Genomic DNA, 17,882 nt, shown 5'->3' with positions numbered 1-17,882 from the left:
TGCTGTCGCCTTCGGCAAAAAAGAATCTGCCACAGGATGACACTTTGTGGAGCTGCGAAGTGAGAACCCAGGAGCGAAACAGCGTCTTCATACATCTCCGCAGGTCCGAGCGTCCGAATGATCTGCCTAAGCAGTGAATAAGTATGGCTTTCTTCCGAGCGTCGCTGACTTCATGCTGTCCCAGGGCATCCGAGTATGTCTGGAATGATTCCAGCCAGCGAGTCCAAGGGGCAGGAGGTTCGCCGGGAAGTGCAAGAGAAGGTGAAGGTGGTGGAAGTGCAAGCTCTATTCTCGTCGCCAAAATGTCGCGTTTTAAGGAAGACCGAAGCTGTTCATTTATTTTTTCCCAAAAAATTGCTCTCCTCATCCCGCATACTGTCCCCTTAATATTCCCCAGACGTGACGTGTTTTTTGTGCGTGTACATAAAAGTGAGTAATTTACATGATGCTAAAGACATGCGAGGGTCGTACAGGGTGCATACAAGACACGGGCAACCATATATGCCTCGATCGGGAACACAAGTATTAATCATAACTATGGGCTAACTAAGGGCTATTTACAGTGAACTACATGGGGCTATATACAAGCGCTCGCAAGGCATACTGGAAAGCGCAGATCTCACCGGCACAACAATAATCTGCTGACCTGTCATACGTACAGAGCAGGGAAACAGCCGAAGGGAGTCATCCAGTCGGGTAAACGAGGGATTTATTAGGGGATGACACCATCGGGAACTCAAGGACCACCAGTAACATTAAGATGTTAATGACCCTGGGTAGCATTTGTGGGTTCGTAAATACGCTGAATGGGGAAACATACTCTGAGGCGGACTTAAATACACAGGACTAATTAGATGTAACAAAAAACAGATGATAACACGAGGATTCAACATGAGGTAGGTGAGGGGGCGTGGCACACAAGAGGATCGGCATGATCGGAGCATGACAGATTTTCTTCCCATATGAAACATGAACTTACTGTCCTTCCTAGATTTTGGCTCCCAGCCACATTTTTCTCTACAAGGAAAAAAATAGAAAATTATTCTGCTGACACCATTGTCTCTGTCCTTAACCGACACAGATGACTTGCTTTGTAACAAACACATTCACTTTTAATCAGCATGTACATACATCTGAAAATATTATCAAGTCTAATTAATGAGTAAAACTATCTACTCAATAGGGGCAATAGTTTTCTTATTTCTATGACAACTGATTACCAGTCTGAGCTTGCTGGTAACCAATCAGTGAATCCCAGCCGGCCCTGGTTAGAATAACTAATTCAGGGAGGTTTTTATAAGCTCAGCTGGGTGGACACAGACTCAGGGGGTCAGAGGAAAGTCTGCAGGATCATGGAGGAAAGGGTTCGGGTTAGAAAGGCTCCTTCAGGGCTGCTGTCCTCTGATGTCCTGTTTGTACTATAGTGGATTTTAGCTCTGCACTGTTATTCCTTTTCCAAAGGGTTGTGACCACGTTTTATGTTTTAATTTCACTGCATAGACCTGTGTGTCTGAATGCTGCTGTCTGTGTCCCTGTCAAGCAATCTTTGGAAAAGGATAAAAGCATGAAGTTGCCACTCACTGTATTTGTCCCGCACTTTCCATGTGATGATGATGACCAACAGCAGCACCAATAAGCTCAGTCCTACATACAGAGTCAGCTGGACCAAAGAGCTAAATAAGAGGGTGGATGTGAACAGTAAAGTCTTACATGCTCTATAGAAACACGGTACAGCCACATCTGTACTATTACACAGGACACATGTGAGGAACAGGAGACATTAACAAAGAGCATGAAAATAGCTAGAGATTATCACACAACATGTTACACTATTTTGTAAAAACAGGCCTGCAGTCGTTCCCCAGCAGCACAGGGCACAAGGCAAGGGCTCACCCTGGATGGGATGGGATCTCAAGTTCATTATTAAGAAAATAAAATAAAAAACAACATCTTTTTTTCTTAAAATTAAAATGACAGTTTCCCATCACTGTGTGATCAGGTAAATGCTGCTAGCAGGACCCCCACACTACTGTAAATGCTGCTGAATGCTTACCTCAGTTTTTCATTATCCCCTCCTTCTTCATCATGTGCAGAGAAAAGGAGAGCAGTGGAAACAGGAGAAAGGATTGTTAATAAAAACAGTGTTCTGTTAGTCAATAAAGACTAAGAAAATGTCACTCTTGAAACTGAAATATAAATTATGAAAGATATTCTACAGAGAAAATGATTAGATGGAGAACAATGAATTAGTGTCATGACCAAAGTGTTAATATCCCAGGGCACTGATAGTGAACAGGTGAGATTAATTATTTTATGAAAATATTATAATATATTTATTGTAGCTTTAAACAAAATGTACTATTTTATATCGGTAAAAGACAGCCATCCTGTTTTGGGGGGGGGGGATTTATGCGTATTGCATGTCTAGGCATGCCGGTCAGCTAATGTCCGCGGCAGTGGGTAACGGGGCGTCAGCACAAGAGCTTTTGGAGTCGTGAGCGATAAGCCCATGAGAAGGAAGCAAACAATGAAACAAATGGCCGCCGGTTGACAAATTGTTGCAGGGTGACTGCAGAGTGACTGTAACATCTCGTTTAACCGCTGGTCCTGGGTGTAAGAAGCAGACAGCCAGCAGTCCCATCCTGGCAGAAAGCACATTACCTCTATTAATTAATCTGTCTTGTTTGTGAATAGTATAAAATAATATATTTCTAATTTAAATAAAAGTCGATCTCTAGCACCACAAGTCTGGGGCTCTGGCATAGGCCCGGACGCCCCGCTGCAGGCCTCGGGTGTTGGGTAAAGTATCTGTCACGATCGGGGTGGTGCAGGCAGGCAGCTGGGTACAATCGGGAAAGAACACGTGGGTAAGCAGGGGGCGTGGCACACATGAGGAGCCGACGAGCAGGTCATGACAGAACCCCCCCTCCAAAGGCGCGCTTCACCGGGCGTGCCAGGGAGGAGGCGACAGACGGGACACGGGAACCGGGACCTGGAGCAAAAAAAACAGAACCATCAACGAGAGACGGGAAACAGGACCGATGCACAAAACAGAGCAAGAGACAGGACGTGAGACAGGAGCTGACAAAGGACAGGGAAGGCAGAAAGACAAAGCAGGAAAGGGGACATAGCGGGAACAGGAGGAACAAAAGGAAGGAGGGACAGAGGCAGGGAAGAAGGCGGGGGAACAGGGGAAAACCCGAGGGAGCCCCAGCGGGCGATGGGAGGCGGCCAGAGGGGCCGCAGCGGGCCGGGAGGCCGGAGCCGGAGGGGACCCCGGAGGGGCAGAGGAGGCACAGGAGCGGGTGGACCAGCAGGCGATAGCGGAGCCGCCGTCGGGGAGCCCGCAGGCGACCGACCAGGCACCGGAGGTGGGAGCGAGGCAGGGCGACGAGGCCGCGGAGGGGGACCCGCAGGCGACAGCCGACCCAGAGGGCCAGGACCCGCAGGCGCCAACCGAGCCCTAGCGCAGGCGAGGGAGGGCGAGCCAGGGGGCAGGGCGGGTGGGACCCCAGTCCGACGTCTGTGTCCCCTTCCCTTGCGAGACACAGACAAAACGGCCCTCGATCGGGGTCACTGAAGGCAAAGTCACTAGGGCAGGCAGTGGAAGGGGCACCTGCCCGGAAGCTGCAGGTTGCTGCAGGGGGGGCGCCTGCCCGGGAGCTGCAGGTTGCTGCAGGGGGGGCGCCTGCCCGGGAGCTGCAGGCTGTAGGAGCGGCAGAGAGGGCGCCTTGGGCGTGGTCTCCGCAGGCAGCCGCGGCTGCACGGGATCGGGGTCCGCAGGCAGCGACGGCTGCACGGGAGCGGGGTCCGTAGGTAGCGGTGGCTGCACGGGAGCGGGGTCCGCAGGCAGCTGCGGCTGCACGGGATCGGGGTCCGCAGGCAGCGGCCGCTGCACGGGATCGGGGTCCGCAGGCAGCGGCGGCTGCTCGGATTCGCAAGCCGCAGGTGGAGGAAGCTGCGCAGACGTAGCGGACAGCGGTGATGGCTGCTCCGGCTGCGCAGGTTGCAGAGGCGGGAGCTGCGCTGACAGCGCAGGCAGAACTGGCAAGTCCTGGGAGGGGGAGACGGGCGCGATCCTCTTCGGGACCCGGGGCACTCGGGGGATCCAGTCCCTTACAGCCCTAAAACCTCCCCAATTTGCCAGTCGTTCGGGCCAGTAACTGTACTGGTCCAGGGGCGGTAGCTGCTCCGGGGGGATAGGCTCCAGCCCAGGGAACGTGAAGGGCTCATCCTCGTCGTCGTCGCTGGGAGCCCAGAGCCTCGCTAGGGAGTAGGCTCCCAGGTAGAGCGGTTCTGGGTCAGAGCCCAGGACGAGCTCCTTTCTCTCGCCCTCCGCGAGAGGCCAGGGGTTGGCGAGGGAGCAGGCGTCCAGACTGATCGGCTCCTCCAGGTGCTTCCTTCTCCTCTGCTTCCTCCTTTTCTTACGGTCTGTCATTCTGTCACGATTGGGGTGGTGCAGGCAGGTGATCGTGCGGGTTAGCTGGTACGAAGCAGGCAAACAGGCAGGTATCGGGGCAAAACGGGGGTTTATTGGGGGAAACTAGGACTAGCGACTAGGGACAGACAGGAAACCATCACCAATACTACAGCTAACAACAATGACAGACAAAGGACTCAGGTAAGATACGGACTGAAATACACAGGACTGATTGAAAATAATCAGACACAGCTGGGTACGATCAGGAAAGAACACGTGGGTAAGCAGGGGGCGTGGCACACATGAGGAGCCGACAAGCAGGTCATGACAGTATCTAACTACAATTGTTTAATCAGCGGGATAAAGTGCCATAATGGATGTATGACAAATTTGTATAAATTTTAAATCAATAAGATTTAATGAATAAAACAATTTAGTTGTATTTTATTAGTTTTATTTTAAGTAAGATGCTCCCAGTTTATTATTAATTTAATAGCTGTAGGAGTTAGTGAGGGAGCAGCATGGTGGTGCAGTGGTTAGCACTGTTGCCTCACACCTCTGGGTCCCGGGTTCGAGTCTCCGCCTGGGTCACATGTGTGTGGAGTTTCCATGTCGTCGTGGGGTTTCCTCCGGGTACTCCGGTTTCCCCCCACAGTGCAAAAACATGCTGAGGCTAATTGGAGTTGCTAAATTGCCCGTAGGTGTGCATGCGTGAGTGAATGGTGTGTGAGTGTGCCCTACGATGGGCTCGCCACCCATCCTAGGTTGTTCCCTGCCTCGTGCCCATTGCTCCCGGGATAGGCTCCGGACCCCCCGCGACCCAGTAGGATAAGTGGTTTGGAAAATGGATGGATGGATGATTCACATGCAGATTTAAATCAATTACTTATGTTTAACAGTAATATGAACTGGAATCTGCAGGATTCCAGCAGCACACCAATACCAGCCAGTGTCCTTCCTCTTCAGCCCACTCATTGTCACAATGAAGGTTTTATTTTCTGTGTCATCCCTGATCAGGACAGGCCTCCCATCCAAACTCCCAGATCTCTCTGATGCACAGGAGCCCCCAATGTTACACCCCATCCTATGTCTTTTGTTGTTTCCATAGTAACACTGAACACTGACACTATAATAATTAAAATCTATTTAGAATATTAAAATCTGCTTTGCTAATGGCATGGTGGTGTAGTGCTTAGTGCTGTTGCATCACACATCTGCAACCAGAGTCTGACTCTCTGCTATGGCTCTGTGTCTGTGGAGTTTGCATGCTCCCCCCGTGTCATCGTGGGGTTTCCTCCAGGGAGTCTGGTTTTCCCCAATAGTCCAAAAACCTGCTGAGGCTGATTGGAGTTGTCAAATTGGCTGTAGATGTGCTTGTGTGAGTGAATGGTGTGTGTGAGTGTGTCCTGCAATGGGTTGGCACCCTGTCATGGGACGTTCCCTGCCTTTCGCCCATAGGGACCCTGAATTAGACAAGCAGTTTCAGACAATCGATGCATGCAGCACTGGAACAGATATTACAGAGTACAACTGTAACATTGGAATTTGCTGCAATGAAAAACCACCTACAGACATGTCAGCTAGTCTGCACACAACTCCTTTGGACTATTTTTATATCTTCACTTCTTTAAAATGATAAATTAATGATTAATCTTGAACAAATGTTGATGTGTGTTTCTTCCTGCTAGAGGGAGTCTTTCCTTGCCAGTATCGCCTCAGGCTTACTTGGTGGGGGTTTGCGCCGGTTATATGTAAAGTTCTTTGTGACTATGACTATTGTTAAAAGCGCTATATAAATAAAATTGAATTGAAATTAATTGAGTAGTAACAATTCATCCCCACAAGGATGAAAAATGCCTGAATTAAGTTGCAAGCTACATGGATTTGTCTAGATTTGTATACATAAGTGACTGGCTGTATGTCTGTGGAAAATTGTTGTCATATCACAGACTGATCATAAACTACCAGTTGCTGCATCCTGAGGACTCAGTACAGCTTCCAGGTGTAACAAACAGAGCGTGATCTGTATCTGATGAGGTTATCAGAGCTGAATTACAGGATGTCTCTCTAAGAATAAAGGCTGATGTGCAAGTCAATATTCCAATACATTCATAGACACATAAAACTACAGCCATCCACCCATCTATCTTCTACCCCTTTCTCCTGGTCAGGGATGTGGGGCCTGGAGCCTATCCCAGGCAGGACAGGGCACAGGGATGGAGTACATCCTGGACAGGATGCCAGTCAGTCATAGGCTACATAGACACACACTCTCTATTAGAGACACCATTTAGCCTGACTTCATGTCTTTGGACTGCGGGAGGAAACCCACACAGCACATGGAGAACATGCAAACTCCACACACACAGAGCAGAAGCCAGATTCAAACCCCTAAACATGGAGGTGTTAAGTAACAGCGCCGCCTACTGGACCACCATGCCACTAGCATAGAAACTATAATCCCAATAAATTACCTTATTTCACAATATCTGAAAATAGGGGACTATCCCCACAAAGAAGCACAGATCCCCTTCATGAAGGAAACTGTAGGGTTAATTAGTTTTTATCTATTTATATTCAAGCATAAATGATTCACAGGCAGATTTAAATGAATTACTTACGTTTAACAGTAATATGAACTGGGATCTGCAGGATTCCAGCAGCACACCAATACCAGCCAGTGTCCTTCCTCTCCAGCCCACTCATTGTCACACTGAGGACTTTATTTACTGTGTCATCCCTGATCAGGACAGGCCTCCCATCCAAACTCACTGATCTCTCTGATGCACAGGAGCCCCCAATCTTACACCACATCCTATGTCTTCTGTTGTTTCCATAGTAACACTGAACACTGACACTGTCTCCATCCACACCCGTCACCTCCTGTTTGTCCACAGACAGCCCTGGAGGACCTGAACACACAGATAAAACACTCAAAGATTTGCATAGCAATGAAATGTTTATGAATATCAGCCCATTACAACATGCATATGTAAATGTTTGTCAAATAAACTGACATTTCTTAACATATTACTTATCATATTTAACCCCATGTAGTCGTCCATTTAAACTGTCACTTGTTATTTCTTCCAAGTCTCGTTTATCACATTGAATGAAAATAAAATGCAGATTTTTATAATATTAAAGCATCTTTTCCTTTAATATTTCTGTTAATGTCCTTCCTTTCTGGCTAAATGACATGTTACATACTGTGCATTTCATTACCATCAATGACTGACAGGTTAACCCGATCTCCAACATCTGAGGCTCCACTATGCTTCACACCACACCAGTACCGATCGGAGTCCTCAGCTGTGAGATTGTTGATGGTCACAGTGAAGACTCGCTGGTCAGGATCATCTCTGACTGACACTTTACCCTCCTGTGGAGAGTCAGTGTGTACTATGGGAGTACATGACCTCACATTATACCCTCTGCACCAGTATTTCACATGAGTTTTATATCTGTCACCATATAAACATGGGATGGTGACAGATCCTCCTCTCTGTACAGACACCCGTCTCAGTGTGGACACACTTGCAGGAACAGTATGAAAATTACCAGGCTGATTAACTCTCTCTCCCTATTACACCATTTATGCACAAATTAATAAAAAGGTAGAATATTAAACAAAGAATATTAAAATCTGCTTTGCTAATGGCACGGTGATGTAGTGCTTAGTGCTGTTGCCTCACACATCTGCAACCAGAGTCTGACTCTCTGCTATGGCTCTGTGTCTGTGGAGTTTGCATGCTCCCCCCGTGTCATCGTGGGGTTTCCTCCAGGGACTCCTCACTGTGCTGGCTCCCCACTGCGCAATGGCTGTATCTGAGTATTTGTAAAGGTCAGATAGACATTACATTGTGGGGACCAAATGTCCCCACAATGTAATAAAAACCTGTCATTTTGACGTTGTGGGGACCATTTTTTCAGTTCCCATAAGGAGAAATTCAGTTCTCTAAAAATATGTGACTGCAATAAAAAAAACTAAAAATGCCAAGAGTCTTGTATTTTGATTGATTACTTATGGTTAAGGTTAGGGCTGGGTAGGGGTAAAGGGTTTCATTGTCGGGATTAGGGTTGTGCCCATAGAAATGAATGGAGACTCCCCACAAAGATATGAGTACAGGTCTGTGTGTGTGTGTGTGTGTCTGTGTGTGCATGCCCTGCGACAGGTTGGTGTCCCATCCTAGGTTGTTCCTTGCATGGATGTATGGATTGATGGATGGATGTATGGATGGATGTATGGATGGATAGAAAGTTACACCCCTGAAGGGAGGTAAGAAGTGTGTCCTGATACAGCGTGTTGCCACACCCACCACACAATGACCCTCCTCAGGGATGAGAACCTGAGAGCAGCCGTACGGCAGGTGATACCTCAGCCCCACACTAGTTCGGATGGAATGGAACAGTGTGAAGTTTTCTCCGGTGGCTGGAGAGTCAATCCTGCCACCAAACCCCAAATTTCCCCCTGAAAGTTGCAGGACCCCTGATGTAGCCCATTTAAACTGATACTGTTACTTCTCTCTGATTGTATTTATCACATAAATGATAAATGTGCATATTTGGACCCTAATGTACAAAAATGCAGCTTATCATTGGCTGATTCATTCCTTGTATTTATTTTAATTCCATCCTTATTTACAAATAAAAACTTTACAGTCATTTTCAGCTCAAACAATGAACATTTGCATTCATACTTATATAGAAATATATGTACGAAAAGGGTCTGATCAGATATTTTGTACAGACATCTTACCTTCAGTGACTGACAGGTAAACCCGATCTCCAACATCTGAAGCTCCACTAATATTTACAAAGCATGAGTACCAACCAGAGTCCCCAGCTGTCAGATTGTTCATGGTCACAGTGAAGACTCGCTGGTCAGGATCATCTCTGATTGACACGTTACCCTCCTGTCGAGAGTCAGTGTGTACTATGGGAGTACATGACTTCCAATAACTCCCTTTACACCAGGATTTCACATGTGCCTTATATCTGTCATCATAGAAACATGGGATGGTGACAGATCCTCCTCTCTGTACAGTCACCCATCCAACTGTGGACACACTGTCAGCACCTGCAGGGAGAACAACCAACTGAATTCACATTTTCCACATCGCAGTATCTCTAAGTAACTGTATAATGTTTGTATAATGCTTGGATTAGGGTCACATTCGTTTATTAGAACCACGGGGATGTTTAAAAGACAAAGACTGTCATTTTGTCACAAGAACAAGGGAGAGACACAGGAAAACAAAACAGGTGTCGGATCTTGGGAAGGGCTACAGCGGGATGTGGGATCGGGAATCTGAGTCTGGGAGTGTGTTCTAGGGTCTGAGAGGAAAACCAGGACCTTAAATCCCTAGGAAAAGGCCTAGATGAGGTGAATGAATGGGCTTGTCACTGTGGGACGACCACACCCCTGTGACACTAAGGCTTCATTTGTAAACTTAATTCTGTGGTATTTGACTTAAGAATGAGATACAGAAAGTATTTAAATGTATTTTAGTTCAGCCATCCATCTTCCACATGCTTATCCAGTACAGGGTCAGTACAGTACAGCGAGTGTGGAGCTGATCTGAGGCAGCACAGAGCACAAGGCAGGGGAACACCCAGGACAGGATGCCAGTCTGTCACAGGGCAAACACTCACACACAGTCACTACACTGAAAAAAAGGGAAATCAGGGGTCTTTGGATTTACTATAATAAATTTAATTCATTCTGCCCAATAAGTTCATGTCCACTCTGTGAACATAAATTAATCAAGTTTATTTTACATGTTTAGAAAGAATAATGATGGTGCTAGATTTCATCACGTTGACTGAAAATGTCTTAATGGAAAAACTAATAATTAAGTTTGTTCACCACCGGAAGTTGAATGTTTGTAAAAAGGCGCCAGAAAGCCCTACTACTTGGTTAACGACAGGTGGCGATGATGCAGCTGGCGGACATAGACCTGATTGCGCCATTCAAAAACACAGAAGAAGAAGAAATATTGCGCCTTTTTTGAGCTAGAAGCCGCCAAAACCTCAGGACGTTCAATTACGAAAAGGTCCTTCGAGATTGTTTTACGAAACAAGTAAGCAAACCAAACTAATCTCTTGTTTGCTAGGTGGGTGATATGTTCAGCACATTTATTTTACATTTTCAACATTTCATTCATGTGCTGTACCGAGCTAGCTAGTGAGAACCCGGTCTGAAAACCGTTAAAAAAGTTTTCTGTATTTTTGTAAGAGTTTGTAAAGTAGCCGCCAGCTGTCAATAAACAGATATTTCGAAAGTTTTAATTAAGTTTTCTTTGTAAATAAGATGTTGGGAGACGAAGTGCTGGTTTTTCACACGAGCTGGTTGGGAGTGACGAGACGAGGAAATACTTAGACTGGCGCCCCTCCTGCTATTGCTTCTCGTGAATGGTAGAGTGTAATATGCCAGTTGAGATGGATAGCTTACCCTTTAGATGATCTAGCTAAGTTTTCCAAGCATTCATATTAAGGCTGCACGATATTGGTATAAATCACATTGCGATGTTTATTCTTTCTGCAATATATATCGCGATATTAAAATTCATGATTTCATGAAATCTAATTAGTTGAATAGCTGTATTTGAATAATTAATCATTCTACAAAGATTAAGATGATTTTGCTCCAAATTAATGCCAATTATAATAACTTAATCATTGCCCTTTTTAAAATTATACTTGTATCTAAAATTAGGGATTAAAACAGAGGGCAGGGGCGGAGAATAAACTCCAGATTGCAGTCAAATCGGACATTTACTTCTTGTAGTGCGCGAGATCTGCCTGCGGTGGCCGATCTCGCAGCGTTGGCGTTTTTCGTGGTATTTTATTGTATTATTCACTTTTTATTTACCAAGTAAATTAACTGAAAACCAGCTTTCACTGCTTCGCATTCTTTTCTGGAAAAATATCAGATAACCCAGCGGAACTTCCTGGGATACAATCGTGACACATGTCATCTTATATTAGTCTAAATTATATTAGACCAGGGGTCGCCCGCGAACGACGTGGAACCCGGAAGTGGGTCACCAGCAAGGCATTTCTAAAAATAGTACAAATCACCATAGAGCTTAGGTTTTCTGCCCATTCGCGCAAGTTTAAATACCCCTTCCCCCTTCTCGTGCTAGTCGAAATACCTCTAACACTCTCCCCCCCAGCCCCCGCTCGCGGTCGCCCTTGGTATGGCTCAGTACCCGTGAAGTAGCTGTCAGTTTCGAAAAGGTTGGTGACCCCTGTATTGACAAACCTTTGTGGATTGTTTAAGAATAAGCACTTCGTGGCATTTGCTAGTTTAGCAAAAATATCAAAAGCGCTGGCGCGCTGCTTAATTTAATTTGCGTTACTTGACATCGCGCCTCCTGCGATATGACTATTGAACGTGTGTACATCGCGATGACGATGCTAAAACGATATATCGTGTAGCCCTAATTCATATCCAGTCCAAGAGCTTTAAAATTCAGCCTCAAAATATAGTGTTTATTCATAGAGACTGTGGTAAATCCACAATTACTGATTCACGATGACGTAATTATTATTTATTACATTTTCATCATAAAAAAAGATCGCTATCACTAAGAGACCTATATAATGACCTGCAAATAATGATAAGGCCATTTTTGTAAAAATTTATCAGAGATCTTAAAATTGACTGTAATGTCTAATGAGCAGTCAGATTAACAAATGAGCAGAAAAATCTATATCTGAACAGAATAACAATAATTCTGTATGGCTGGAGTAAAGTGACAATGTTTGTAATGCACTAAAACAGCTGAGTTGAAGTCGGTTTAGTGAGAATAGTGGGTAAATAGTAGCATAAATAACTGTACTTAGCCAGAAAAAAAACAGCTGGAGGAAGCATAAATGGTGTTTGCTGTGTGTTTGTATGCTTCAGGTTGATTACATGCAATAGAATTTGGGGAATGCTTGCTTTGACTATTCTGAATGAAATGTATGAATGCCAGAAGGGCGGCGCCACATTGAATTTCTTCATACATCTACATAATAAATATGCCATTTGCATTTATTAAACGCATTGTCACTCAGAATGTGTTACAACTGCACTGACTTTATTTGTATGTGGTCTCAGAATTAATTTATGTCAAATTTTTTATTTTGATTTTTTTTTTCCCTAGGCCCCATTATATTTTTCATCATATTCAAAGGCTCAGTAATGGTAAGTATCAATTCTTTTTGGTTTAATTTGTACTAATCTAGTATGCTTAATGAATATCTTCATCTCACATCAGAACTTTATCTCTTACAGACTTTGGCACCTCCTGTGTGGAGATGTAAGGGGTGCACACAAACTGTGTTAAGTAGATTAGAGCTTTTGAGTAACTACAAGTTGAAACATCCACATTTTGGACATAGTTCTCGTTTTCCATGTACATATCAGAACTGTCCATGCACATTTAAGTCTTGGAATGCCCTTAGTGTCCACCAAAGTAAAATCCACTCTACAGGGGTCACTCACAAAGAGAAGGGAATATTAAGTTGCCACCTTTGTGCTTGTAGCAATTTAACATCGGAGAGAGATTATTTTTCTCATATTAATGCACATCTTAAAAGAAATGAGACCGTCACCTGCATGTTTTTAGGCTGTGACTTTAAAACAAATATCTATTGTACATTTAAATCGCACAAAAACAGAAAACACTGCCACCACACTTTAGCTGATTTTAAACCTAAAGTAGTTGCAACTGTAGAATGTCCTCCTGCATTGGAAGATTATAGTAAAGAGTGTGTAGGTCCAGAGCCAGATATTGCTGCTAATTCAATCCACCACTGTCCCACCAAAGATTTGCAGAAGATCATAGAGCAGACATTTGCTGCTGCTTTACTAAAGTTAGAGCATTTGGTTCATGTTCCAAGCAAAGCTGTTGATGAATTCTTGGGGGAACTTCATCATTTGATTTGTTTTGCAACTGCTCCTTTATCTTCTGACATAGTGAGTCGCATCTTTGATGAGAGAGACCTCCCTGTTAACGAAAGTATTATTAATGAGATTGTAAAGGCAATTTCTACTGACGGCCCTGTACAAAGCTCTATTCAGAAAGGAGGTCCTTTAAGTACGGCCTACCTGCGTAAGCAGTATTACAAGCAGAACTTCAGCATTGTAGAGCCTGTCGAATATTGTCTTAATGCAAAAAACAAACGTAGTTTTCAGTATGTCCCAATTTTGAAAACCTTGGAGCAGCTTTTAAGCAAAAGGGATATTGTTGATAATGTTAAGAATTATCAAAAGCAGCAGGAAACACATTCTGGAGTTTTTCAGTCCTCAAGAGATGGTTCCATATTTAAAGAAAATGGTTTTCTTGCCTGTGAAAAACCACGGATCATTGTAAATTTATATGTAGATGACTTTGAAACCTGCAATCCCCTTGGTACCTCGAGAAAAAAACATAAGCTTTGTGCTGTTTATTGGGTGTTGGCTAACTTGCCTCCGGGGTCTCACTCTTCACTATCATCTATCTATTTGGCAGTTTTGTGCAAAAGTGATGATGTTAAAACTTATGGTTATGAAAAAGTATTTGAGCCTCTTCTTCATGATCTAAAAATTCTGGAGGAGCAAGGTATTTTTGTCCCACTGTTGGGTGAGTCAGTCCAAGGGACAGTATTCAGTGTTGTGGCTGACAACCTGGGAGCACATAGTGTTGCAGGGTTTTTGCAGAGTTTTTCTGTAGAGTATTACTGCAGATTTTGCACGGGAAACAGATCTGATATTCAGTTATATTCTGTTGCATCCGGTACTTTCAGTCTAAGAACAAAGGAACTTTATCAAACCCATCTTACTCAAGCCCAAGAGTCAGGCACAAGTTTTTGTGGAGTGAAAAAGGAATGTGTTCACAAAAAATCTCTCTCATTTTCATGCCATTTTTGGCTATCCACCTGATCTTGCCCATGATGTTTTTGAGGGTATTATTCCAGTAGAGCTCGCTCACTGCTTAACAGTGTTGATATCTAAAAAGCTTTTCACACTAGCTGATCTGAATAATGCCTTACTGAAGTTTACATACAAATGGGCTGATAAGACAAATAAACCTCATGTCATCTCGCAAAGTTTCTCTAGTACAAAAACAGTGGGAGGGAATGCTCATGAAAACTGGAGCTTGCTCCGATTCTTGCCCTTTTTGGTTGGATCACATGTACCTGATGGTGAGCCTGCTTGGCTTGTTCTTATGGATCTGAAGGACATCACAGAGCTTATTGTGGCCCCTGTACATGATGATGACTCTTTGGCATTTTTAGAGTGTAAAATCACAGAGCATAGGATGCGATACCAAGAGCTGTTCCCAGACATCAAGCTGCTCCCGAAACACCATTTTTTGGAGCACTATCCACAAATGATAAGGCTGTTTGGTCCACTTGTCAGTCAGTGGACAATGCGATTTGAGGGCAAACACAGCTTTTTCAAGAAAGTTGTCAAACACACAAGTTGCTTTAAGAATGTGCCCCTCTCATTAGCCACAAAGCATCAGATGATGATTGCTTACCATCTGAGTGCACCATGTCTGAACAAGTCTAATCTAGAGGTCTCTGCTGTATCCACTTCACCTGTAGACTTGCTAAATGAGGAGATTGCACAGATCATCAGGCAAAAGTTCTCTGACAAACCAGAGGTTCACCTTACACAGTGTGTGACATACAAGGGCATTACCTATAGGAAGGGAATGATACTGGCTCATGGAGCAATGTGTGGATTGACTGAATTTAGTGAAATTTGTCAAATCTGCATTGTACATGACAATGTATTCTACATTGTGAAAAAGTTATGTGGTTGGTATCGAGAGCATTATAGAGCCTTTGACCTCAGCCCAGCACCCACAAGAACATTCAACCTTGTGACACTGAGTGAACTTAAGGACATTTATCCACTAAATGACTACAAGATTGGATCATCTCGCATGGTGACTTTGAAAAGGCATATTATTATAAAAGGTGGGATAGTAGTGAACAATTTGATGTTGTATTTTGCTTTTGATTTTGCTCATTTAAAAAAATTATTATAGGAGGAAGCCGCATGATGAACCTCACCTGCTACACAGTGTTTACTCAGAATTCATTCATCTTTTGATTTTCACTCACATTGGTTATTTGGAATAGCTTTTGTAATTGTAGTGCAAACATTGTATGAACAACTTGATTAACTTTTGGTTTCATAATAGATAATACAATTGTTTTTAGAAATGCTTATCTATAAATAATTGAAATGTGCCAAATCACTGGGTGTCTTCCTATTTGCTCCTTTTCATGTCTGTGTGCAGAGTAAACTGCTCTGAAGATGGGGACCCCTGTGATACTCAAGATCATCTTGTCTGATGGCAGCTCTCAGAGGTTGACTCTTCCATGTGGACTTCCTGCGTCTATTGATGACCTTATAGTTGAAGTGAAGACACAGTGTGGACTTGAGGGCCGTTTCAGACTTCAGTTCATGGATAACTTGTTTGGAAATGAGTTCCTTAATCTTACATCTGTTTCAGAAGTAGAAGACAGAGGTACTCTTAAAGTCATTGATATGTCAAGGCCCACTTCCACACAGCAGGAAGATACACCTGCTGTTTTCAATCCAGGCCAAACACCCAAAGTTCTCAGTCCTCCTTCTGTGCATGACTCTTCATCACTATCAAGTGGAACTGTGGATACAGATGTACTGTCATCCAGTGAATCTACAAGCTCTCGATCCTCTTGGCCCGATGTTTTTTATGTACCAAAATTCTCCTTTGATGCTGAAATTAAACTTCAGCAGGCAAATGTGGCTTACATTAAAAACGGCACAACACTTATTCCAGACCCCAAGTTGAAATCAACCATCCTTGATTCTTTGGTGCAGGAAATTGTACAGTATAAAGTCTATGTGAGAGATAAGGAAATGGAACAGGTAGCTCAGAGTCTTATCCAGAAACACCCCTGTTTAACTGAGAAGGGGTCTTGCACTGGATACGGGGGATGGAAAACTAGTTTGAAATATAAACTCTCAAACTACCGCACACACCTGAGAAAGCTGGGCTGCCCAGAGGTCACAGTTAACTCTTTAAAAAACAAACCTGCAGGAAATCGCAGTGCAGCCTTTGGTGTGAAAAAGGCCAAGAGAGCAGAGGTGAATTTTTGTCCTGCATACCCATGGACAGAAACTGTGGAAAGTCTGGAGGCCATGCAAAAAGCTCTTCTCTTGGATGTTAAGAAGAAGAATAACCGAGAGGTTGTGAAAGTCAAGATGGAAAGGACATTCGCTCACAGAAGACACAAAGTTGTTCGAGATGCACCAATGGTGGGAGATTTCATGGAAAGGTGGCCTGCTCTGTTTGAAGTCAATGAGGTCAGATTAATGTCATACCTATCAATTTATGATTTTTAGAATGTTTTTAACAAGTTAAAAATTTAAATAGTTTTACAACTGTCAAACTTCAAACTTCACTTTTATTTACTACATTTTCTATTCATTTTAAATTATGTATACTTTTTTTGTTTTCAGGTCAATGCAGAATTCAGGCAAATTACTACTGTCCCACTTCAGTCAAAATTTCTGTCCCAGCTTGACATGTATTCCGAGAAGCTGATGAGGCTCTTCCAAAAGAGAGGTGGCAAGCTAGGTGTTCAGCTCAAAATGGTTGTTGAACAATTGGCTAAGGTAAGTTGTTGAGAATACTGGGAAAAGAAATCTATATTTTGACTTTCTATTGGATATTATTAGCATCTTTTTGTTTCAGGTTTAGTCTAGTTTTGTTTACAGAACTCAATCGTTACATTAAAACTGCTTGTGAATACCTTTAGAAGTGCATGTAAATGAACCACTTCAGTCAGATTAGACATTTCAAGTACAAAACTGACAACTACAAAAACACAAATTAAAAATTAAGCTTGGTCATATGACGTGCTTCTCAAAATATAATTCTTCAAACCCAAAAGGTTGTGCTTCTGCTTTAACATGATTTCAGCTAATAAATCAGTGACAACACAAACACTTAAAAGCGGAAACACTGTATATGTGTGACTGTTGTCAACTGTCTTTGTTATATGATTCTACTTAAAAGCAAATTCTTTCCTTTCAGTGTGATGATGTAGATGCTGGACGAGAGTGCATCATTAAAGGGGTCTGTATCTATATGGGTGAAGATCCTGAAAGCCTTGTGCGAGAATATGTGGTATGTACAAGGGGATTTTTTTTTCTCATATTACATTTTCTTATTAAAATGTTCCTTGGTTTTTGCTTGTAATGAAATGTTCAAAATTCTAACTTTTCTGGTGGGAATTTCTCAATACAAGAAATGTTAAATAAATCACCAAGGATTTGATATTAGGTCTTAATCACATATTTTGTCTCTTCTAAAGTGCATGGATGGAGGAGCCATGGACGAGACCATTGAGGACACTACTATTGGTATTTATGTTATAAAAGAACATGTTTCAAATGAGGAAACAGATGATATTGGCATTATCCTTG

The 17,882-nt window shown here is 43.4% G+C and overlaps 1 protein-coding gene across 1 annotated transcript in view; it reads right to left on the bottom strand.

The window, feature by feature from the left end:
* Positions 1 to 2,731: 2,731 nt before the first annotated feature.
* Positions 2,732 to 17,882, bottom strand: part of LOC125740341 (polymeric immunoglobulin receptor-like) — a 35,297-nt gene continuing 20,146 nt past the window's right edge. Inside the window, exons 3-6 of the mRNA XM_049011329.1 lie at positions 9,180 to 9,500; positions 7,646 to 7,802; positions 7,042 to 7,332; positions 2,732 to 2,992 (exon numbers count right to left, since the gene is read on the bottom strand). Coding sequence (XP_048867286.1) covers positions 2,910 to 2,992; positions 7,042 to 7,332; positions 7,646 to 7,802; positions 9,180 to 9,215 — 567 coding nt within the window. The 5' untranslated portion in view covers positions 9,216 to 9,500 and the 3' untranslated portion in view covers positions 2,732 to 2,909. The remainder of the gene's footprint in view (positions 2,993 to 7,041; positions 7,333 to 7,645; positions 7,803 to 9,179; positions 9,501 to 17,882) is intronic.

Source organism: Brienomyrus brachyistius, chromosome 4, assembly GCF_023856365.1.
Source record: "Brienomyrus brachyistius isolate T26 chromosome 4, BBRACH_0.4, whole genome shotgun sequence".
In the NCBI taxonomy this organism is placed as follows: Eukaryota; Metazoa; Chordata; class Actinopteri; order Osteoglossiformes; family Mormyridae; genus Brienomyrus; species Brienomyrus brachyistius.
This window is presented reverse-complemented; position numbering and strand designations above follow the sequence as displayed.